This window comes from Balaenoptera musculus, chromosome 2, assembly GCF_009873245.2.
Source record: "Balaenoptera musculus isolate JJ_BM4_2016_0621 chromosome 2, mBalMus1.pri.v3, whole genome shotgun sequence".
Lineage (NCBI taxonomy): Eukaryota > Metazoa > Chordata > Mammalia > Artiodactyla > Balaenopteridae > Balaenoptera > Balaenoptera musculus.
Genome location: NC_045786.1, coordinates 52854547 through 52878977, shown reverse-complemented (window position 1 = coordinate 52878977; position 24431 = coordinate 52854547). Strand labels below are relative to the sequence as shown.

The 24431-nt window shown below is 40.1% G+C and overlaps 1 protein-coding gene across 1 annotated transcript in view; it reads right to left on the bottom strand.

The window, feature by feature from the left end:
• Positions 1 to 21983, bottom strand: part of GABRB3 (gamma-aminobutyric acid type A receptor subunit beta3) — a 224800-nt gene extending 202817 nt beyond the window's left edge. Inside the window, exons 1-3 of the mRNA XM_036839378.1 lie at positions 21817 to 21983; positions 21597 to 21688; positions 21314 to 21381 (exon numbers count right to left, since the gene is read on the bottom strand). Of these exons, the coding sequence (XP_036695273.1) occupies positions 21314 to 21381; positions 21597 to 21688; positions 21817 to 21896 (240 nt within the window). The 5' untranslated portion in view covers positions 21897 to 21983. The remainder of the gene's footprint in view (positions 1 to 21313; positions 21382 to 21596; positions 21689 to 21816) is intronic.
• Positions 21984 to 24431: the final 2448 nt, after the last annotated feature.

Genomic DNA, 24431 nt, shown 5'->3' with positions numbered 1-24431 from the left:
AATTTCCAAGTATTTGGAGATTTTCCTGTTGATTTTCTGTATTGAGATCTAGTCTGATTCCATTATGGTTAGAAAACATAAACTGTATGATATGAATTCTTTGCCTTATGACTCAGAACATGATTTATACTGGGGAAAGCTCTGTGGGCACTTGAATGTGTATTCTGCTGTTGTTGGGTGAAGTGTTCCTTAAATGTCAGTCAGATCCTGTTGACTGAGGTGATGTTCAGTTCTTCTTTATCCTGTTCTACTGGGTAGCGGGTAGATGATTAGCTCCCTGTTTGACCCTGCTGAAATCATGGGGAGGGAGGTATGTCCTTTTTTGATTGGTGTTTGGCTGAAATAGGATAGGTATTATCAAAAAGTTTCTGTTTCTGTTAGGCCATCCTTCTCCTGATCATTTGGCTAAGAAGCTTTTTTGGAGTTTTTTTTCTCTGTTGTTGGCAGTTCTAGGCAGTAGGCTTTCCAGTATACTCTCTGGAACCCATGAAAGGCAAAAAGAAGACCTAGGGAACTCAATACCAAGTCACTGCCCATGTCCTGAGGTCCACAGGCAATCAACCTTCTTCTTTCAACCTTCAGAATCTTCCTGTTTTTGGATTATGACCCGGGTTTTTCAGTTGTAAGAGGGAAGACTAGGAGGAACGAGGCTACTCCATCTTGGCTGGAATTGGAAATCTGTTTAGAGGTTTTTAAAAAACAGTTTCATTTAATCCTTCCCTTCTGTCTTCACACCTTTTAGTTGCATTCTTGCTTATTAGCACCTCTACCAGAAAGAAGGCAAGGAAATAGAAGGAGCTAGAATTCAAAATCAGTCCATTTGCTACTCATTAGCAACTCTGGAAGAGGTCCAGTGAAAGAACTTGAAACTACTTACTAACATGAGGTTTTCAATAATCTATGGATGGGGCTCCCCTGGTGGCACAGTGGTTAAGAATCCACCTGCCAATGTAGGGGACACAGGTTCAAGCCCTGGTCCAGGAAGATCCCACATACCGCAGAGCAACTAAGCCCATGCACCACAACTACTGAGCCTGCGCTCTAGAGCCCGCGTGCTACAACTACTGAGCCCGCATGCCATAACTACTGAAGCCTGCACACCTAGAGCCCATGCTCTGCAACAAGAGAAGCCACCGCAATGAGAAACCCGTGCACCACAATGAAGAGCAGCCCCCACTCACCACAACTACAGAAAGCCCATGCACAGCAACAAAGACCCAACGCAGCCAAAAATAAAGAAATAAAATATATAAATTTATTAAAAAAATAATAATCTATGGATGTAAATTATTCATTCAACCCAAGCCCTCAGTTAGCAGTAGTAGAACATTAAGGCTTAGACCCCATTCACTGCCTAGATACTGCCCTTCAAATTCTTTCTAAATGAAACTGCTCAGAGAACAATAAGGTACTGCCAACACAGACTGGGAAACTACATGACAAAATGGGAACGTGAATTTATTTTCTTATGAAAAATATAAACTATGCCTTTAATAATTGCTTTGTTTTCTACCAAGTGAAGGAACCAGCTGGCATGGTACCTATCTTTGCAGCATCCCAGTTAAATAATAAGAGGCAGGCTGAACACACAGAGACAAGTGAATTCAAGATTAACTAAAATATGGAATTTACATTAGATTTAAGTTAGCTATTGTTGATTATGAAGAGAAAAGTTAACATAAGGAGCTGTTTTAGAGTAAAATGACTCTATTAAGTTGAAGAAAGAGAATTTCATGAAATGAATGGGAGAAAACTGCCAGAGATGTGATAACCTATATTTTTGCTAAGAATATACTGAAGCTCAGAAATATTATGAATTATAAATGTTTTCCAAAGCTTGTTTATTTTAAGATTTCATTATGATAAATCAACTTTTTTCTTAAGTTCTACTCATAACAATGAAGCATTTTGCTCTTTTTTTCTGCAAAAATTATGTTTTATAAAATGTAATTAGCATCTGGGAATAGTGAAATCTCTAGTTTTTCAAAATCTTTCTAGATTACGGAAATTTCATGAACTACTAATGTTGAAAGTTATACAATGCATTTTGTAAGAGTTCTCCAAAATCTGAGCATTTGTATTCATTCTAGCAAATTCAAAAAAAAAAGTGTTTGATGATAAAGTTATCCAGAATTCATGGGATTCCTTCCTTTCTTTCCTTAACAAACCATAGTTTACAATTCATGTTAATCAAATATTTAAAATATCATAATAACCTTTTAAATATCAACTGACAACACTGGCAACAATGTAGAAATTCAAACTAGAAATGCATTGGAATGTGTCCAGAACAACTGCAGATGGAAAGGTGCATTGTTCCAAAGTCTATAGTTTCCAACTCCTGGAACAAGGCCCAACAGTAATAATAGAGCAGTGATCAGATTCCCTTCAGTGTAAGAGAGCTCTCTAGACATAGAAGGTCATGAGATAAAGGATCTTAAACTAACCACCTCTCCACCTCCTCCTCCTAATTTGGAATTTGATGTTTGGCTCCTAATTTTCATCATATCCCAATATTATCCAAGTTCCCTGAAAAAATAATCACTGATATATCGAACTCATTACTTCTTGAGGGTCTGTTCTGCTGTTGATTCAGCATCCCAGTAAATGAAATTTGGCTAGAGCACTAATCTCACCACCACTTCTCTAGATTTTAAACTGTCAAATTTGTTCCTTTTCTAGCTAATTTCAGCTTTTTACTTTTTTAGAAATAAAATCTATGTTTTTACACCACACTCAGAAAGCCTTATCTCCATCCCTAATTGACTGATAGGCTATGTAACCTGATTTCTAATTGGTACTTGGCAAGAAAAGAGAGTACACATTAAATGTAGACTTTTAGCTGAGACAGCACCCTTGCTCCTCCTAAGAAATACAATTTTCTGTATAAAAAAGCATGCTTTGAAATATTTTTTTAAATTCAACAACACAGTGTTACTTAACTAGCAGACCAAGAACCTCTTTCTAACACCCACTATTTCTTTCCATCTCTTATTTCTGAGATTCTCCTTTTTAACCGTGTAGTTACCCAGGGTAAAAGTGATGATTTAAGGGGGAGAAGAGTCCATGGACTGTGTCCTGCTGACTCTCACAATTTCACAATGACTCCTTCCCACTCATTGTGTGCTCTCTGTAATGAGTGTTTTTAATGGTTCCATGTTTGCCCCACAGCATTCTTTATGGTGTTGGTATCCTTGGAGAGAATAGGTCCTTGTCTGCCTCTGGCCATCTCCACAATCAGAATAGAATCACTATCAATACTCACTTTTTTTTTTAATAGCTCTTTATTGGAGTATAAAAAAACTCAGTTTTAAAACATCTATTTATGGCTGATAGTATGGAATATATGGAAGTAAAGGGATACATAACATGGCAAAGGGAGGAAATCTACAAGTGAAATAGTTTGAGACCAATACGTTAACACTGTGCTAAGGATTAGAATAGACTGAAGTTGGGTAAACATAGGGCTAATTGGGCTTATCAAGGTAAGAGCTTTGCTCTTCAACTCTTCGAGGCCCCAGTGTCAAGTCCATACTCAACACAGTCATCCAGGGCCATCACTTCTTTTGTTCTTGCACTTTCTCAGGAAGAACCCTAAATCCTGCCCCTTGTACTAACCAAATGGCAAAGGCTCTGATATGTACTGAGAACCTCAAAATAGCTCCAATCTCTTCCCTTGAGGCTGAGAAGATGTCCATTGACACAGCCCATAGGAACTTCCCCCCAGATCCTGGAGCTGGTTCTTAATCTTGGCATCCCAGCCACGGTGGACATTAACTCTAGTCACCCCATTCTACCACACCCAGCAGGCACTCTGGAGCCATTAGGGGCTCCCATCCTGGAAAGGACAGGAAGAACGGAGTGGTCATACTGCACAAGTGGAACCAGAGCAGAGGATAATAACAGACTTAAGACAGATCATAGATCCCTGCATTTGAGGGCTCCAAACTAGGGTCATGGAAAAAAAGGAGTCTTCAATACATTATCAAAATTACTGTGCAAGTCTTGATGAATAATTAGATACTAGAGAAAGAGGAAAGAGATGAAAATTATCTTCAGGATCAATGACAAGGTGGAAAATCACAATTCACGAGGCCTAGCTGACCAAGATTTGATATGCAGGAGAGTAATCCCTGATCACCACATTTACACACACAGCCCCCAGCACCCACCAGCGAGGATACAGGCAAGGGCTACAGGTTGATACTCATCCCAGAAACAGTGTCCAGAAACATATGGTTGAGGAAAATGGCTGTAAAAGAGAATTCAACAGTTAGGGGCAGCACAGTCAAGGGAAGGGCTTGGAGTGTCTCTTTTATATACACATACTTTCTTTTTCCTATAGGAAGACTACAGGAAAGAGCCTAACGAAGAGGGAGATATGTTGCAAAGGAGACAGCAAATGTGGGCACAGGAAAAGCCAAAATGCAGAGCACAGAGAGCAAGAATAATTTCTGATGGGAGGAGAAACATCTTCCTCTGAGAAAGACACGGGGGAAGGGCCCCTGCATCCTGCAAGCCCACATTGTAATCTTCTGAGGGAAACAAAATTTGAGTTCAACTGCAAGGAAAGATGGGAAGTGAGAATGGAGGCCTTAAGCGGAGAGAACGCTCTGCATAGAGAAGACAATGAACATTAAATAATAAAATTACTGGGAGACTTCTTGTGGTCAGAGACATTCTTCTAGTGGATAGGCTTGTGACACTTTGACCAACATCGTTTTGAAGGCTGGGCAAAAGCTAAACACAATCATGATGTTAAAGGGCTAGAGAAACTTGAAATAGATTTCTTTGGTGTCTAGGATGAGAGGTAGAACCAGTGCTTAAGGACAAATAAAACTAAAATTGCTGACAGGGCAGAAGAATGGGAAAGAAAGACAAGTGGACAGTGAAAAGAGTCTTCTCAAAAGCAGACGGCTCCTTTGGTCAAATGTGTGACCTTCATGTAGAAAGAAGATTAAAAATAATAAAGCTCAGGGGTAGGTGAAACTTTTTATAAATTTTTATAAATATGGGGCTGTTCCTGAATGACTTTCACTGAGATGCTATTTCTGGGCATGATGGCAGGATTCAAATCAGGGCAGTGAGGAAAAATGGTTACCCATTCATCTCATAATCGACGTGGAAAAATCCAAATATAATTTGGATTTAAATTCTCTCTGATTAAATGTTAATGATCACTTAATTTTTTTTCTCTGCATCAGTAGAGCAAACTTTGGATTAGATTAAATTTTATCTGATTTTTTCCTCATTAACTATGGAAAATAGTCCCCTAAAAATGTTACCCATGTAGGTAAAGTTAATACTTCATTGAACAAAACCTCAGATTAATCAGATGCGCCCTTGGTATCAGCCTCACTGCGCTCTGCACACACGAGGCCCCGCCCATGCCACGCCAGCCCCGCCCACACCAGGCCCCTCAACTTCCCCACACTTGCCAGGGGCCCCACATACTTTAACACCCAAAGGATCAAGGCTCTGCCCGGTTATTGAGATTAAATATGGGGCTACGTTGAATTTTAAGTGTCTTGGTAAAATCTGATAATGTGGGCTTCCAGGTAAAAATGGTCAACTGTGACCTCAAAACCCCTAACAATAATTTTTTTTTCCAATTTCTTAGGCATGATTTCTGAGAAAATTCTAGTATTCAAATGTAAAAGTTATTTGGGGAATTAGAATTTATTCTATTTCATTCAAAACAGTGACCTGAACTTGTGCTGTTCCTTACATATATATCAGAATACCAAATATAAAATTAAGATAAAGTCAATTTTAATATAAAGCCAAATTATTTGTATATTTTTCTTGTTAGATGACGTTGTGTTGGAGTCATGGTAAAGTTAAGAATAGTTTTGGGGTTTAACTCAATTTTGTGAGCTATTATTTTCTTTCCATTTACCAAAAGATACACTTATTCTAGAATATTAGCTATAAAACATTTTTTAGGCAAATCAGTGGGACCCCAAACCAGCAGATCCTTACTTGAAAGCTACTCAGTTATGTGTCTCAAACACCTTAAAAATATTCATACTATTTGACTTAGTAATCCTACTTAATGAAATGTTTCTCAAGGAAAATATGCATAATAATTCACGCCCAAGGATATTCATCAAAATACTATTTAGTCTAGCAAGTAGCCTAAATATTCAATAGGAAAATATTAACAATATTATTCAGCCATGCAAGGAAATACCATACAGTTTTTAAAATATCAATAAAATATGTTCAGTGGCATGGAAGTGTCTATAACACAAAGTTACATGGAAAAGCATGATAATAACTTATGCATACAGTGTGTAAAGAATAGTACATACATATCATATGTGCATGAAAAAAACCAAAAGAAATCCATCCAAATGTATTTTTCTATCTGTTCTAAATTTTCTTAGTGGGCAACTAATTTTTTTTTTTAATTTTGGAAAACAGTGGACACTATTTTGTGAAAGCAGTAAAGGTGCAGTGAGTACCTAAGTTCTCAACAGGCAGTCATACTGACATCTCCAGCCACGTGGGCCTTCTTTTCACAATATAAAGTCAGAGAACACTCCTGCACCTGACCCAATGTTAAAGAACATGGAATGCAAACACAAAGTCACCTGTGTTATGTATAAAAATCCATGGGTGTTCTGATCATTTACAGCTGGATAAGGGAGAATTTCTGCCTTCCTTCTCATTTAAAGATTCTCCTTCCTGCTTGCCTCCCTCCCATCACACCTGAAAAGAACATGCATCAAAGTATCCGGTAAGGCCTGCAGCTCTGAAAACACCTGGGGTTTCAGCACAGGTTCTGAGCAGATTGTAAACCCTCTTAGTGACTCTGTACCTTGGGCAGCTGCCCCCCAGGAGGATGATGGGCTCCGATTCAGGGACTCAAACACCCCCAGTGGTTCCAGTTTTTCAAAGGAAAATGTAAGAAGAGCAGAAGTAAACAATTTAATTCTTCTTTTGCACAGTACAAACTGGCATATATCTATTTTTTAATTAAACATGACCAAATGTCCCAGTATCTCAAGTATTTAAAGAATCAAAAATCCAGTTTCTTGTAACACTTTTATCATGTTTTGCTATTTCAATCCCACCCATAGCTCCCTTATGTCTTTTCCATGCCATCTAGTCCTATTCACTTTCCTCCAAACTGCTTTTCAGAACACTCTCAGTGTCTCCTCTTTCCTCATCCCCACCTTCACTGTCACTGTCCTCCCACGTCTGCACAGGTTGATGATTATTGAGTGACTCACTCCTGAGCTCCAGGCAAGCACCCTCTCCTCCTGAGTTTCTGCACAACTTCATGTGGCGCTGAGTGCTTGCCAGAGTTTCAAGTCTGAAGTGCCAGAGGCAACGTGAAAAGATGTGCTAAACTGGAGACACGTGGAAAAGCCCAAACTATTATCATTTGGATCTATGATGCTGAGTGTTTCTTTGGCGTATGAGAGCAGTTATACACTAGTTAAGTCACCTCTTAAATCTGAAGCATTTAGAGTGAAGGAGACAGCACAAGAATATGCTCATCAGCACAGGAGAGGTGAACCAAAAAGCCATGAAGAGGAATTATTAAGTGATATTAGTTATTTTGAGAATTAAAAAAGGAAAAATTCATTGCATTGCCTCTCCCCGACTAGTTCCAGAGTTGACTTACGAATGCAAGGCGCTTTGATAAGCCTGGAACTTTAAAAATCTATACATACAGCTTATTTTGGACTAACCTATTAGAATAAGTGTAAATTAGATATAGCACTTCACTCTGAAGCAACGAAAGTAGTGTTCCACCATAAATATTCACAAAATCGGCCGCTTACACTCCCCTTTTCTACCATCGCAACAGGCTCTACTGTCAGCGTGACAGAATTCTATGTTTTCTATTTCAGAGTTTTGTCATGATTATCGGTCTCACCATTTCTATTACAATGTAGATAGTCACACAAAAAAATCTCTACAGAAGTGTGATCTAGAAACACTCACACTTACCTGGCAGAAAATATTGGGTTGGCCAAAAAGTTCTTTTGGGTTTTTCCATAACATCTTATAACATAAGATGTTATGAAAAAACCGGAACGAACTTTTTGGCCAACCCAATAGTTCAGTAATATGTGAAACTGATGTGTGAGTCCTTCCCCTGGGTAACTGACAGTTTCTATTAATACTATAGCATGAGTAAATTCCGATATTCTGTTTGCACATTATTGCATAATCAAGTACAGTCTTGGGCAAAGGTTGGCATATCAGGAAATTGGATGTCAATTAATAGATGCTTGCTTTCCTGTCAGCCTTTGTTTAACAAATTTCATTCCGTTTTCCTCTGAAGTATGTTGGAGAAAAAAAAGAGGCTTTTCCTTAATAGTTTTAGAAACTGAAAGATATGATAAAAGGAGAGAAATTACTGAGCCAATCTGATGCTTGTGGTATCAAAATTTTTCATTCAAAATCCCAGAAAGATAAATGGAGAGAAAAGCTGGCAGGTAAGACCCCCATTTCTTATCTCATCAGGGGAGATGTCATTCAGATAGGTAGCCGAGAGACTAGGAAGGACATCTACCTCCCTTATTTGACCTTTTCACCTTAATCTTAGTAAACCAGCTAATGCCCAGGACCTGTACCCCCACTGGTCCTCAGAGTTGGTGTTACCCAAGGTGCACTAATTCAATTACACTTGGAACAAAGTGTCTCCCCTTTTAATGTCTGAACTTTGCTAGTCCAGACTAGCTGCCATACCCCTCTTGCTCTGGGAGAGAAAGAAAGGAAAAAAAAAAAAACTTTGAGGAACATCTATGCGTGGGGCTACCACTGTAGATAAATTATTTCAAAGTGCTAAGTTAGGAAATCAGTTATTTACTGTCTTTACTGTGCTACAATTTCTCCTAACCAGATACTGCAATCCATTATTAGCAGGATTTCACCTACAGTAAATAAATATGAAGTAAACACTTTGAAAATTATTAACATTTTTTTGGTCATTGATTACATCCAAGTTTGAGTCACACTATACATTTTGATCTATATAATTTTAAATAGGTAATTTCCTAGTTATATAATAATTTGCACATCCACATTTTTCCTCTTTCAGAATAAAATTAAACAATTTTACATATCTCATTTTGCAATCTCTAGTTCAGGCAAGCCCAAGTCTTTATCCCTATATCTACACAGGTTTTCTTGCTTGGATTTTATGTATAATAATTTTGCCTTAAATGAGGCAAGGAATCAAGAAAGAGGTAGAACATGGTAAAAACTTTATTTTTTGTAGAGAGGCCACAATATGCAACTACCTTTGAGGTCTAAGCTTACAGTTATCTTCACAAAATGCTGGCTAATCATCCCAAACTGATTGAGGGCAGTACAGGTAACTCTGACTCAGCCCACACCCTCTTCCTTTCTGACTGGACTATGAACTCAAGCAATATTAAAATTATGTCACAGAAATACCACAGAAGACTCAAAACTGTTGCATGAATTACATTCATGTCGAATTTTTGAAAAATCTGAATATGGACAATTTGGTACCCTATTGGGCATTAACTGACATTTCCAAATTGAGTTATTTTTCTTAGATGATAATGGAAAGGTCATGGTTTGGATAAAACAGAAGCATTTTAACAGCCCACTAGTTTTCACTCATAAATTAGTGACTCTGAATTCAAACCAAAAACTAAACAACACCATGTTTGAAACACAAAAATTAATAAGCATGGGTACAGACTGTAAATCTCACTGTTTATGTACCACATGTCCCAGGCTTGCAGCACACAGCACAGATAACTTGGGGAAAATGGGCCATGCTTTGACTATAAGGCTGCAAGCTGCCAGATGACCACCACTAGGATACCCAATTAAACTACACACAGTATCAAATGGTAAGAAGCAGCGGTCTGTGTAATGCAAACAGAAGGTCCCTTATGTTTTTAACTGCTCACAGACTCTAAGAAACCACAGAAATCAGAGCTAGAAGGCAACTTAAAGAATCAATTTTAATATACTTGTTAAAAAAAAAAAAGATCAGATTGAAGACCATTGAGTCTGAATACCTGCCAAAGTTAAGACAAACCCTTTGTAATCTGAGAGTTCTGACAACCAACTCTTTTCCACTGCCAAGGGCAATCTTGACAGTTAGACCCCCTGTGGTCTCTAAAGGTAAAATAGCCTGGAGTACTAAGGAAATTACCTACATAATTAAAATTCTAAAGAGTTTGCTCAAGCTTTGAGACTAGCTTTTCAATCATAAACAAAAGCTTTGGGACAATAGAGTGTAATGATAAATAAAGCACAACTTAGGGGGAAAAATCTATAGATATATAATATTTCCAAAACAAGAGCCCTCCTTTTTTAAACCAGCTCCCTATGCTCCTAAATGCCAGAAACAAACAAACAAACAAACAAAACCTATTATCCTTATAATCAATTAACACTTTTGCATCTCTTTACATTTCTGGATCTACTTTGGTTTCCTCACCCATTATTACCAGTCAAGCCCAGATCCCCAGTGGGGTCTCCCCAGTGCTGCCTGAGCAATACTGCCCTGTTATAATATTCCCGTGGTTCTGGAACAGTCCAGAAGATGCATCTGCCCTCTGGGCTGTTGTCACTGACTATTCATGAACATGTATAGACTCTTCATAGAACTATAGAGAATTAGTCATACAGGGAATTTTAGAGATGTCTTACTCCAGGGGATGTTAAAATGTTTATCACCAGAACCTTTCAACCAAAGAGAATCTTATTTTTAAAGAGAATCTTATTTTACATATAAATATGAATAACATAAATTATATAATATACAGTATACTATATAATTTCATTATATATAATATGTATTGTAGATTATAATAAATATCTGTTTATGCAATGTAATATATTCAAAGATACATGTCAACCCTCCCTAGTGGAATGCAGAATCACAGCACTGCCTGTTCTTCCTGCCCCAAGAAGGAATCTCCAGCCTTCCAAGAAAGCACTGGTTAAGCCCAACAGCCTCAAAGAGACATATTTTGTTCTCAAAATTAACCTACTATTGTTGTCCCAAGAGCCTTTTTTGCATCCTCTCTTGCTCAACACAACTCTCTCTGCTTCTGTATCATTTACTCTTGGAATATTTACAAGAAAACAAGAAGGCTTGAAACACAGATCTTCCTTCAGTGTGACAGAGAGTATTGTTATAGAAGAAAATCTTTGTGTTTTTTATCAATCTAATTATGAAATGCTGAATCTTCATTTCCAGAAAATATTACCCATTCCCATATGCACTGATACATTTTCTGTCAAAATTGTATCTTCTGTGCTGTTTGGACATGGTAACCAGAATAGGCTTTGTTAATGCAGTAATTTTCTCAGTTATCATTCCTGAGGACTGGCCATATTAAAGCTCATTCTAATTCAATGGGTTAGACCCACTTTTCCTAAACTGTGTTCTACAGAAAACTTCATGAAGTGAAGTGTTAATAAGGTCCACCATCCCCTCAAAAAGAAAAAAATCCCCAAACATATATTTTAAATATTGAATTCTTCGCCCCTCTTATTGAAGATTTACAAAAATCATTAGCATATTAAAGGGCTTGACAGTTCCTACAGTAAAGAAACCTATTTTACATCTCTAACATAATTTCCAATATTATTTGAGCAGAAACACTGATTATGGGGCATACATGTACACTATATAACAGCGTTCTCTTAAGCAACCATTATTTTAGCCCATACCACAAGAAATTACATTCTCACAGGGAATTTTGGTGCCCAGGGCCAAAGGAAAAATTCAGAAATGAAAACTCATTCAATGGCACAATCAAATATAGCCTCACACCAATGAATTATCCACAGAATGTTTAACAGCATAAAAAGGAATACAGCACAATCAATCCTGCTCCTCATACACTCAGTTATTCCCAGCCTCTTTCTAGTATGTACACTGCTTTTGAAAGGCAAAACACAGACTACACCAATGATGAGAAATTTTGCTTGGAGGGCACTTATCTGTGTCAACCCCTGCAATCAATCCAACACCACAGAAGGCTTCTTGGTCTATACCTTTCGAACCACTAGTCTAGACCATAGGAATGGCACTGTTTTCCATAATTCAGATGTCTTTTCTGTGACAAGTTCACAGGAATCCTCATGTGTAAAGCTACAGTTAATTTTATGTGCTTGACAAACATACAAATAAGGGAATCTCTCCGATAAAACAAACAGAACGTACAGCTTTACCACAAGGGTCATGTGCTACACAAATGCATTTAACAAATATTTACTAAGCATATTCTACGTGACAGGCACTGCGCTTGGTGACCAGTTTAGTCTTTCAACCTGATATATGGATGTATCTCTCAGATGGATTTTTAGAGTCATCAGGATTGGAAAAAAATCAATGATATTACAATGAATTACTCAAATTGTTGTTTCTTTTAAAATAATTTTTGGTTTGCATGAATTCACAGATTCACACACACAAACAACTTGTAATGATGGGTGACCCAGAAAAGTTGTTCCCTCTACTCATTAAAGTTATCAATTGTAAAGTCTAATTTAAAAAATTAAATTTTAAAAGAAGAGTGATGTGATGTTGAATTAAGTAACAAACATTTTATACATATGTATCAAACACAGAGTTATATAGCTTTAAACCAGTAAATTCTGTTATCCTTTTAAGTCAATTCAAAATAAAACAAATGTATTTCATGTCATGAATTAGGATTTAGCAAATATTTTACATAAAAGGAATTCTTTCATTGTAGAACTGAGGTAAAATATGATGATGTTGTAATCATTAGAATCCATATCCTCTCTCAGATTGAATGGACAAGCACAAATTAGAGTTTTTAAAGAACTATGACATTCTCATATCTTAATCTTATTCCTATTCATCTGAAACGTTAGTTCCATGCATGCTAAGGTTTTTGTTAATTATATTAATGCTTCTGTGTGATACTTAAGTTCAATGGAAAAATGTAAAAAGGGATACATGCATTAATGTTTACAAATGGCTTCTATTTCTTAATGCAGTCTCTGGGTAACCAAGGGAATAAGAGAATTCTATCAATACATCCCCCACCACAGAGATCGGAGGCTAGCTCTCTGTCTTGAATTGACAGGACTGAGCAAAGTGCCAAGAGATGAAACCTATTTTAGTCCTAGTCTTCCCAATTTTGCAGCTAGAGAATCTTCTTAACGGCTGGCATAAATGGCCCAGAAGTAAACTGTGCTGGAAAGCTAGCAAACGAATGAAAACCAATGCAGCTCCACTGCACTGCTGAGTGGCCATCAGAAAGGGAATGCAGAGCCCAATAAATCCCAATATAAGAAGAACCACCAAAACTTCCCTATCATATAGAAAAGCTCGAACCACATATACTTCCAATTAGACACAAAACTTTGAGTGTACAAAGGCACTAGTGACTGGTGTTTGAAATATACACACTAAACCTTACACAGGCTGTACATCACAGAACCACTGCAATACTTCCCTCTTTTCTGCTTTGAAATCAGGGTAAAAGCTCTCCAGTGAAGGGGGTAACTGCTATAGAACACTTGACAGCTTGACAAGCTGTCACTTGACAACACTTGACACTTGACAGTATTGTACTGTGTACAATTATACAAATTCTGATCAAATTAAGTCCCCTAAAGTAAAAACTATATACATCACATTTAGCCTATAAAAGGTTCTTCTTGGTCATGAGCCCAAATTCTGAGTTATAAAAATATTTCATTGGAAAGCTATCTGCCTATTTATTCATGCACTTACAATTTATTCATTCATTCATTCTTCATTCATATATTTTCTTTCAACCAAAATCTAATAGATGCTATATATATATATAGACACTAGTGTATATTAGATATTGGTTGAAAGAAAATATATGAATGAAGAATGATACCTATCATGTGTCAAGCACTATGCAAGGGCTGTTCTTAGACACAGATCTGCCTGATGGAGCTTACAGTCTTAAGGGGGAGAAAAATGGAGAAGAAAGCATCTAAGCAAACAAGCACACCAGAATATTTAACACTTTGATAGTGTTATAAGGAAAGACTAAGAGTTCATGGAAAAGTAAATTGGGAGATCCACTTTAGATGGCAATGAAGGTCATGGAAAAAGGTAAAATCTCATGAGGGCCTAACAGAGCACTTTTTTATTGCTCTGTAGCATAATGAGGTAGAAAGAACAAAGAAATAGGACCAAGTCCCAGCTTTGCCTTTGTAGTAAGTCAGTGCTATTCCTGAGGCTATTTTCTCACCTGAACAATGGAGATGAGATTAACACCTACCTATAAGATATACTTCACTAAGCTGATCATGTTTGATGATCAAATATGATAAAATACCTGAAGTATGACATAAATGACATAAAACTGTTGTTAGCTATCATCTCCCTAAGTTACACCTCAACATGTATTATAAGAAAATTTTAAAGATTCCAAATGGTCAATAGGCTTCATTTATTTAAAACAAACGTTCAGTAGGCTTCAAAGCACAATGACAGTATATACGATATGATACAGAACCCATAGGAGAAAGAAGGGTTCTGCTACCAATGGAAGAAAAGGAGAGCTATTACAGATATCAGATTGTACAAAATCAAATGCTGAATTCATACTGCTTTACTGGTAAGAATCATAAAGTTTTTAGTATGTAAATAAGCAGATTTACGCCATTAATTCAAATGAAATACTTACTTCTATGTGCAGTACAACATAGGATCCCTCAGCCTGGCACAGGCTCTAGGAAGAGGTTGCTCACAACAAGGAAATGTGTGTAAGATCCATCTTTTAAGAGATGCAGCAATGTAAGCTTTACAACCTCCCTGAGGGGAAAGACAAAAAGCATTCTCTTTGCTCCCCATACCATTCCTTCTAATATTAAACAAAAACCTCCCTTCATAAAGAACATATTATGTAAGGGTTATTCTCATCCACCTCTGAAGTTCATTATATGCTTTCTTATCAGTGCCCCAGCACTGATGTTTGATCATAACTTTGGCACGAAACACACTGCCAGGGAAAAGTAATGTCCTCAATAAACAATCTTACCTCCTAAATGCAGCAACCTGGAACCAAATGCCAACATGCTCATTGTACCTTACCCATGGAGTGCCTTCCACGTAAGCAGTTTTCCAAACCCAACTGGGTCAGAGAAACACTTTTTCCTTTCTGCTGAGTCATCCCCCAGCTTACTTGGTAATAAGAGCATTAGCACATTTCCAACCTTTAAAATGCTAGTAACAATTCATATGCAAACTCTGAAAGCAGCCAGAGCCTCTCTAGAGAAATCAGTAAGGACAGTTCTCTAACGTGTTTGTTTGGCTGTGATCCTGTGGATGTCTTTACCTCAATTTTCTGTGTAGAGCTGAGCCCTTCGTGCTATTACTTTGGCAATTTTGTGGGGATGCCATGGGCATCTGGGAAGCCTGAGACTGAATTACTGAGTGTTAAATGACTTGCCTAAGGCTAGATGCTCCCATAAACCTGGAAACAGGACCCAAAACTCCCAATCCCATTAGGCTCTTTTCAGCACACAGCTGGACTCCTGGGACTCAGCTCCTCTGCCTGAGGACCTGGCCAGGTACTGGGCACTGGGTGCCCCTTCAGCATTCACTACGGGCAGAGCAACCCTAGATTCTGCAGCACGAAGAGGGGAGTTGATTAACATAAGTTTGATCGAATATGCCTAAAGCTGAATTCTCCAGGTGATCCCAGCTCACTCTATACAGGGAAACCCTCTCCTCTTTCCCACTCTTCTGAAAAGGGGAAAGACAAAATGAGTGCAAATGTTTACGTGTTGTGTTCGTGAGTAAGACTGCACCCATTTTACAGTGATGCAGTGCCAAAGCTGCTTGCTGAGATGTGCTAAAACCATGTTCTTATGTACCATACTTAATTTTACACTGAGACATTAGAAAACAAGTGGATTTTATAAGAGGAAAATACAATAAATGACAAAGGAATACAATACAACAAGCATAAGGGACAAATCTACTTCTCATAATAACTAAAGACACATTATATGTCACCTAAAAGGAGCTCACAACTAAAAAAAAAAAAAAAAAGTCAATAATTTATGATTTATATGCATTAAGTCAGAAAAAATAACCCTGTAGTTACATTTTCATTGGGATGAGCTTTTTTTTTGGCTGCATTGGGTCTTCATTGCTGCACGTGGGCTTTTCTCTAGTTGCGGCGAGTGGGGCTATTCTTCATTGCAGTGCACGGGCTTCTCATTGCAGTGACTTCTCTTGTTGCGGGCCACGGGCTCTAGGCACATGGGCTTCAGTAGTTGTGGCACACGGGCTCAATAGTTGTGGCTCGCGGGCTCTAGAGTGCAGGCTCAGTAGTTGTGGTGCACAGGCTTAGTTGCTCCACAGCATGTGGGATCTTCCCGGACAAGGGCTCAAACCCATGTCCCCTGCATTGGCAGGCAGATTCTTAACCACTGCACCACCAGGGAAGTCCCAGGATGAGCTAATTTTAATAGATGAATTAAGTACAGAATAATAACAAAATACAAGTTAAATCATAGAAAATTAGTATTTATATTACTAGAGTTTGAGTCTAGCTTTATATTCTCAGTACTTTATAGTTAATTAAGTAGAAATCAAGTACGTGTAGTTTCTTTCTGAATTAACAAATCAAACAATGGCTTCTTCTAATCATTCAAATTAAAAAAGAACTCATATGACTACTTTAAAATACTGTTTTTATTTTTTAACTAATTGATTTTTTAAAGAGTTCTAGACCTGCTTCACTCTCTCAGTAAAAAGTACTATTTTTAAATTAAAATTTCCTAGTTATTTTTATTTTTAGTATTTCCTTATATTTCCTATATTTTCAATAATTTTTGTCCACTTATTCATCCCTTCATCTATCTATTCAACACACACTTGGACCAGTGCTAAGCACCAGAATTATAACACATGCATATAAAAGTTTTCAGTAGACAGTATTCTTCCATAAGTACAATCTCATTTAATCCGCCTGCCAGTGCAGGGGACACGGGTTTGAGTCTCCTCCGGGAGGATCCCATATGCCGCTGAGCAACTCAACCCGTGTGGCACAACTACTGAGCCTGTGCTCTAGAGCCCACGAGCCACAACTACTGAGCCCTTGCGCCACAACTACTGAAGCCCACATGCCTAGAGCCCGTGCTCCGCAACAAGAGAAGCCACTGCAGTGAGAAGCCTACGCACCGCAACAAAGAGTAGCTCCCACTCGCCACAACTAGAGAAAGCCCGCACACAGCAACGAAAACCCAAAAATAAATAAATAAAAAATAAATAAACTTAAAAAAAGAAAGTAATATGTAAACTAAATCTCAATAATTACTTAACCATGCATAGTTTTAAAAGATTGTCTGAAATTTTAAAACAAGAGCTAGAGAACAAGGGAAGTTATGTAAAAGAAAATGGTTTTTTGTTTGACTTCTGTCAAGTCAGCTAATTAAAAAGTAAGAAGTGGCAAATTAGGAGTTTGGGATTATCATATACACATTACTATATATAAAATAGGTAAACAACAAGGACCTACTGTATAGCACAAGGAACTATACCCAATATCTTGTAATAACCTATAATGGAAAAGAATCTGAAAAAGAATATATATATATGTATGTATGTATATACATGTATACATATATATGTATAACTGAGTCACTTTGCTGTACACTAGAAACTAACACAACATTGTAAATTAACTATATCAATTTTAAAAAGTGCATGAAAAGAAAAATTAGAAGATTAGGAAAAATGGAAATGTAGACTATCTCCATTATCAGTGAAACATGTTATGGCAAAATAATGTTAAGTATTAAAATACTAAAATCCATTTTTAGATTGTTAATACAAAACACTAAAATGCACGATGACATATACACGGATATGCATAATGTATCTATTTATTTAATTCTTTGAGGTCAGAGGCATTATTTGGAGGCATTATCTATATGCACCATCAATAGATAAACACTGTGCTTTATAATAGTTTAAAGAGAAAAGTAACAATATTCTTTACATTCACCCCCAAAATGCTCACTGACAAGCACATATCTGTCCCATCTTGAGATATACATGTTTTGCATATCTTTATTTCAGATATTAAGGAATCTTTATTTCACTAAATATATGTTTTCAAAAGCATATCTATGAAATTTTGAGAAGAAAATTTCAAAGAACAACTTTCCATGATCATTTACCCTGAATTTTCTAGTGAACTTTGCTCTTCTAACTCATCATTCTGACTCCTCTATCTAAATTAACATTTTGGCCAAAATATTCATCCTAAACCACATCTTAAATCATGTCAATCACCTGCTTAAAAACATTTACAGGCTCCTTAATTTTTGAAAATTAACACTGAAACCCTTGGCAAGGCAGAGAAGGGCCTAGGTGAACAGGGATTTGTCCTACTTTTCCAATTTCATCTTTTGAGTCTCTCCTTCACAATCTCCTATCCTGCAGATCTATCCATCAGTAGTTTTGCCAATTTCTTCCCTAACCCAGAACATCCTCCTCTATCTATGCCAGTCACAATTCTATTCCCCACTATTCACCCACCGAATTTAGATATCATTTCTTAAGTTCTTTCATGAGGCTTTCCATGTCAGAAGTAATCTCAATATATCTCTCTCTCCCCCTCCCTCTTTCTGCCTCCTTCCCTCCCTCCTTCCTTCCCTCTCTCTCTTAGGCCATACCCCTTTCTTTTGTTCCTCTAAATGGGACTCACCTACTTTTGTTACAACTATTTGACATATCTCCTCTACTAGCTGTAGCATCCTTAAAGCAAGACCATTGCTTATTTAGTTTCATAAGCTAACAACACTTAGTTTCGTGTAACTAGTAAGGTGATTAAGGAAGCTCATAAATATAATTCATTGTTTTTAAGCAACATGATTGAGTGATGGGTTTAATCTTATGCTCACATACTCTCTGTTCTTTCCCTATAAAATGTTACCTCCAAAATGATACTTAATCATTGCTGTATTTGAAGTTCCTTCAATTAAAAAAAATCAAATATCATAGCTATGATCATGAGCTATGATCCTGATCATGAGTTAAGGGAAATCAGATTTTTCTAGCGAATGGTTTTACCAATCCACTTGTGGAAGATATTTCAGATGCCAGTCAGTACATCTGTCCAATGGCCTTCAATCTCCCATCCCATCAATCCCCAGTTTTTCTTTATAATAAATTTAGTGTAGAGAACCACAAAAATTTCCATCATGAGAATGCAAAAAAAAGGCATACAAGTATACTATGGCTACATTATGCATAATTACTGGCTTTGGGATATGCACTTAAAGATTATCCAATATAATGGCTTGTATCCTCGATTCGTCTTTCTATTATTGGGTCCAGAGAAAATTGGGACACCTCAATTCATAGTGCATGAATTAGGCAATTACATATGAAGTTTTTAAGGTACTAAGTTATCAGCATGATGTCTAAACAAGTGGATAACTAAGTTTAAATATTAATTCAAAGAAAATGTGCAATGATCTGCAACAAGACATTCTCCCCATTCCCCTGAATGTTTTAGTACCATACAGAGTTCTTAAAGTGCCACATCAGTATATTCTCTCCATAATTTGACATCCAATATAATAATTTTTGACATAAAAATCCACTAAGTAAGTCGATTAACTTCCGTACAAAACTGTCTTCTCTATAGAATGTGCAGTTGCCAATAGAGGAAATCACAGACTACAGAGTAAATCTTGAATATATTAACTTGTTTCCTTAAGGCCATAAAACAAAACATAATTTTGACAGAATTATTTTTACAAAATTACAAAAAGTAAAATATACATGATGTTTTTAGTGTAATGTATGTAAAGTCTGTTTCTTGCTAACGCTTTTATTATTAACACTTTATTTATTTATTTATTATTAACACTTGTATATAAATGTCCTTAGTGATATACATTGAAAGAAAGTTACTTTTTTTTAAAATCACACATTATAATTTTAAAATCTTTAGGTTAAGAGTGAAAATTGATAAAAAATATAGTTTCATGTAGTCAGATTTTTTTCTACAAAATCCATACTAGTATATACTTTTAAATATATCTTGTTAAACAGTCTATTTAAAAATCATGGTTTTAGTTTATTTGTAAACAACATTTCTATGTTATTGCAATGTTTCTCAAAATATTGTTCACAAAACACCTGCTTAAAAAAAATCTGGAGCACTAGTTTGAAATGCAGAGACCCCAAGATTCCACTCCACACCACTGGATCAGAATCAGAGCCTGGGAGTATGCATTTAAAACAAGTTTGCCCATGTGGCTCTGATGTCCAACAGACTTGAGAAATCTATCGAGTCTATCTCATGCCTCATTATATTCTCGGTGTTATATTTTAGAAAGAAAAGTTGCCAAACGATTTCTTCCAAAAATATATTTTTTCCAAATTCTCATTCTTATAATTTCTAAAGTGTCACTCAACAGAAACTTAAACCCGTTTCCAAATCCCCTGGTATTTCAGCTCAATTAACAAATGAAAGGGGTCATTTTTCTCCTTATTGCCTGTTGTCTTAAAGGATCCTGAGCAAAAGCCCGTGACACCCACTTCGCACCTCGGGACACGGGCCTCCACTTTCCACAGGTCGGAATACTGAATCCCATCACCGTTAACATAGCCCTAAGGGACACTTGGTTCCCTCGCCTTCGACTCTCCGGGCAGAGAAAGCCTGTAGGCTGCCCAGGCCCTCCAGTTCTCAGAGCCGCCCGGGCCGTCAGCACCTCCGACAGAGCCTGGTGGATGGGGTCCGGGTTTCACTGTCACGAGCCTGCCCTCGGAAAAGCCACTGACACCAAGGAAACTGACCCGAGACAGCCAGGAACACACAGACCCACCGCCCACCGCGCTTTCCGGCGGCCAGCACCTCTTTCCAAAAGACAACAAAGGAACCCTTAAGCAGCTCTTACCTAGAATACGAGCCACCCCCACAACTCTCCTCTCCTCCCCCGCTCCCCGGCGCCTGTTGCTAAGGAGGCGAGAAGACACTGGGGCAGCCTCAGGACCAGGGGACCGACGGCTGGAGGAGCTGGCAGCACCAGGGCGGCGGTGAAAGCCCAGCCTCGGGTGAGCCCAGGACCCCTTCCTACGGCGGGAAGGGTGCGCCCTCCGAGCGTCTCTGACGCCAACGACTACCCCCGCGCACTCAGGCGGGCGGAGGGAGCCTCACGAACAGGAGACCTGCGCCCAGGAGCGCCGCTCCCTCTGCGGGCCCGGGAAGCTCAGCCCGTTGGAGGAGGCCTCTGGCCCGGTACTGTGGACGCCTGTGGGCCCAGACAGCGGGGCAGGGGCTCGGGGACAGCCCTGGGGAGGGCAGGCACTCACCATGTTGACTTCGGAAACCATGTCTATGCTGGCGATGTCGATGTTCATCCCCACGCAGACCGGGGGACCTGCGGGAAGCGCACGACACGGTGATCAGCCTGGCTCAGGCACCGGCTGCAGCGGCTCTGAGGATGGGGGGCTATCCGAGGAGGGGGCGCAGGCGAAGTGCCCCCCTCCCCACTCCGCCGCAGCTCGGCGGAAGCGGCCCCCGCCTCCCTCGTCCACCCAGGCCGCCAGCGCGGTGGGTCGCGCTGCCCGCAGCGGCCGCGCACACCCTACTTACCCCCGAAGTCGGGTCTTAGGCGAATGTCGTAGCCTTTCAACAGCTTGTCCACCGTCTCCTTCACAAAGGACATGTTCCCAGGATCATTCACGCTGCGGGAGGGACGGGGGCCAGAGAGAGCTGGGTCAGGCGGCGGCTCGCCTGCCAGCGCCCAGCGCGCACACCCGCGCGCCCTGCCCGGCGCCCGGCCCGCTTCCCGTCAACCCACCCGCGACCCTACCTCTGGGCGCAGCACACCACCGCCACCAGCACTGGGGCCGAGAAGATGCCGAAAAGCCTTCCTCCCGCAAAGCCCCACATCCCTCCGCCGCGCCCCGGCACGGGGGAGGGGGCGCCCCGCCGCCGTCGCGACCCGCAGCCGGGGCTGCTCCTGCTGCTGCCGCCGCCGCCGCGCTGGCCCGGAGCGGAGGAGGGCGCAGGGGGAGGGGGAGGGGAGGAGGAGGAGGAGCGGGCGCGGGGAGAGGAGGAGCAGCAGGCGCGGGAGCTAGGGGAGGGGGGAGGAGAGAGGGCGAGCCGGAGGCCGAGCCGGCGGAGCCGGCCGCTCAGTGCCGCGCACCCGGCCCTCCCCCGCGCTCGCCGCGGCTGGTGGGCCCGGGCCCTTAGCGCTGCCTCCTTCCTCGGCGGCTGCGGAGCGAGACCCGAAGCCCGGCCGGGGACAGCAAGCCGGGGCCGCGGCTGCGCGGCGCGGGGCAGGGCTGGAGCTGCCAGCTCCTCTGGGCTCCTTGCGACCCAGGAAGGAGAGGATCATCGGCGACGGCGACGTGGGCAGAGACCGCGAAGGAAACGCTCTCCGCTTCCCCCCGCCCCCTCCCCGGCCCGACCCCTTCGTTACGACCCCCGCCCAGCTGCGGCTCAGGCCGAGCCCATGAGTGCAGCGGAGCGCCTCTGCCCGCGGGACTGCGAGCTACGGAGCAGAGAGGGAGGCTGCGTGGCCCGGGGGAAGCCCCTACCTCACCTGCGGGGCTCTGAGCCTCGCGTCCCCAGGGTCCAGGAGAGCCAGATGGGCAGCAGGAGAGCCGGGATCCCGGAGCACATGGCGCTGCTCCTCTGACCTAACCTGGGTGGGATCCGCTCTCCCCCACAGTCACCGAGCATTCTAACAGCGATGCGGGGATCCCCGCCCCTGCCCCCACCCCCAGGCTTTCCTGCCTGACCCGCCATCCAGCCCCTTGCATGGCGGCCTGATTAATTATTTATGCAATATAAGACCATTTTTTAAATTGGTTCTTTAAACTATTTCTCTCATTCTCACCCCCTGAACATTTCATGTGAGCACTGGGCCCTCCCTACTTACATAAATACATTTATAAGGAGTGTTAAAGAGAGGCCTGGATATGCACTCTTGCTTTATTATCGGGAAGCCGGAGTCCGAATCAGACGTGGAGACCCTGGACTATCATCCCAGGAACGGGAAAATAATGTGCCTTTTCTGGTGCAGCCTGGAGCTGTCCGTGGTTCTTAATATAAGGCAAGGAACCTCGTTTTCCCTATGACTGGCCCCCATCCTTTGGTTCTCATTTTAGAAGAGAACCTCCTGCACCTTGGCCAAGAAACAGACCGATGTGCACCACGGTCCACCCTGCCCTGTATGTCACCACTGTGTACCTGAGGAATGTCTGCTCACCCAGAGTCATAGGTCATATATTTTTCTTTACTGAATGGTCCTCTGTGCTTCAGACTTCTAATACTGATGAAGATGATTACACATTCCTACTTGTGGTCAACCAACAACACTTACAAATCAAGTCCATTTTCTGCTTGATAGACTACCTTGGGCCATTCCAGGACCTAATGAATGGTTAATTATAGGTAACTGCTTCTCTGTATTAATTACTTTTTCTACAAAGCTTAAGGTTTTCTTTTCTATTGTCAAGACTTTATATGGGTAAATATCTAAATCTAGGCCCTGGTTCTCAAGTTGGCATGTTTCTGACATTAATTTTAAATATCATTGCCTTTTTAAAAAAAATCAACAATTTTATTTTTGGAACATAAAATGTGACCACAGAAGCTGAATGGTTGGTATTAAGATAAGGTTAAGAGATAAATTTAGCTCCCTAATTATTTTCTGGAAAAGTCTATTTACAACTACTTGTATTCTGTGTCCTGTTCATGTGCAATGGAATTATCAGGAAAATTAGATTTGCATTATCATACCTTCCCCTCCACATTCATGTTTCAGTCTATTTCTCCTGTTTGCATGTACCTTTTTAGAGAAATGCCCTGCTGGGGATCATGGCTATAGAAAACAAACAGTGAGAATAAGGTGCTTGAGAAAAACCAACAACATAGCAAGAATGATCCCCCTTTCTACTATTTTGTATGTTCTAAAACTTGAAAACAACATTACAAATGTTATTGTCATCCAACCATGTAACACCTCAGATCTTGGCTTCAGCAAGTCTCTGAGTATCTTGGCCTTATTTTTCATTCCAGTTGTTGCTTCACCATGCAGTTCTGCAAGAGCTCTGATCAGCTTTACATGGGAACAAATCCATACCCCTCACCACCTGTCCACATTGATAGTCTCTCACCTCCCATCTTCAGGCTTCTCAGTTAGCAATGAGGTCCAAATTCAACAGGACCTACTCAGTACTCACAAATGTGCAATCTGAAATTACTGTAGTGTTTGCCATCCATGGGATGGACCTTAGATGAACAGAAGATGGGAGCCAGGGGATAAATGATTCTCCCTCTATTTCTCCCTATGAAATGTCCTGAGATGCCATAGTAACTCCTTTCTTTTCCCTCTCCTTCCATGCCTGGATCCCCTTTTCCTTCACTCCTGTTTTCATCAGTATTACACACCCTAGAAAAGCAATAGCACTTCAATTT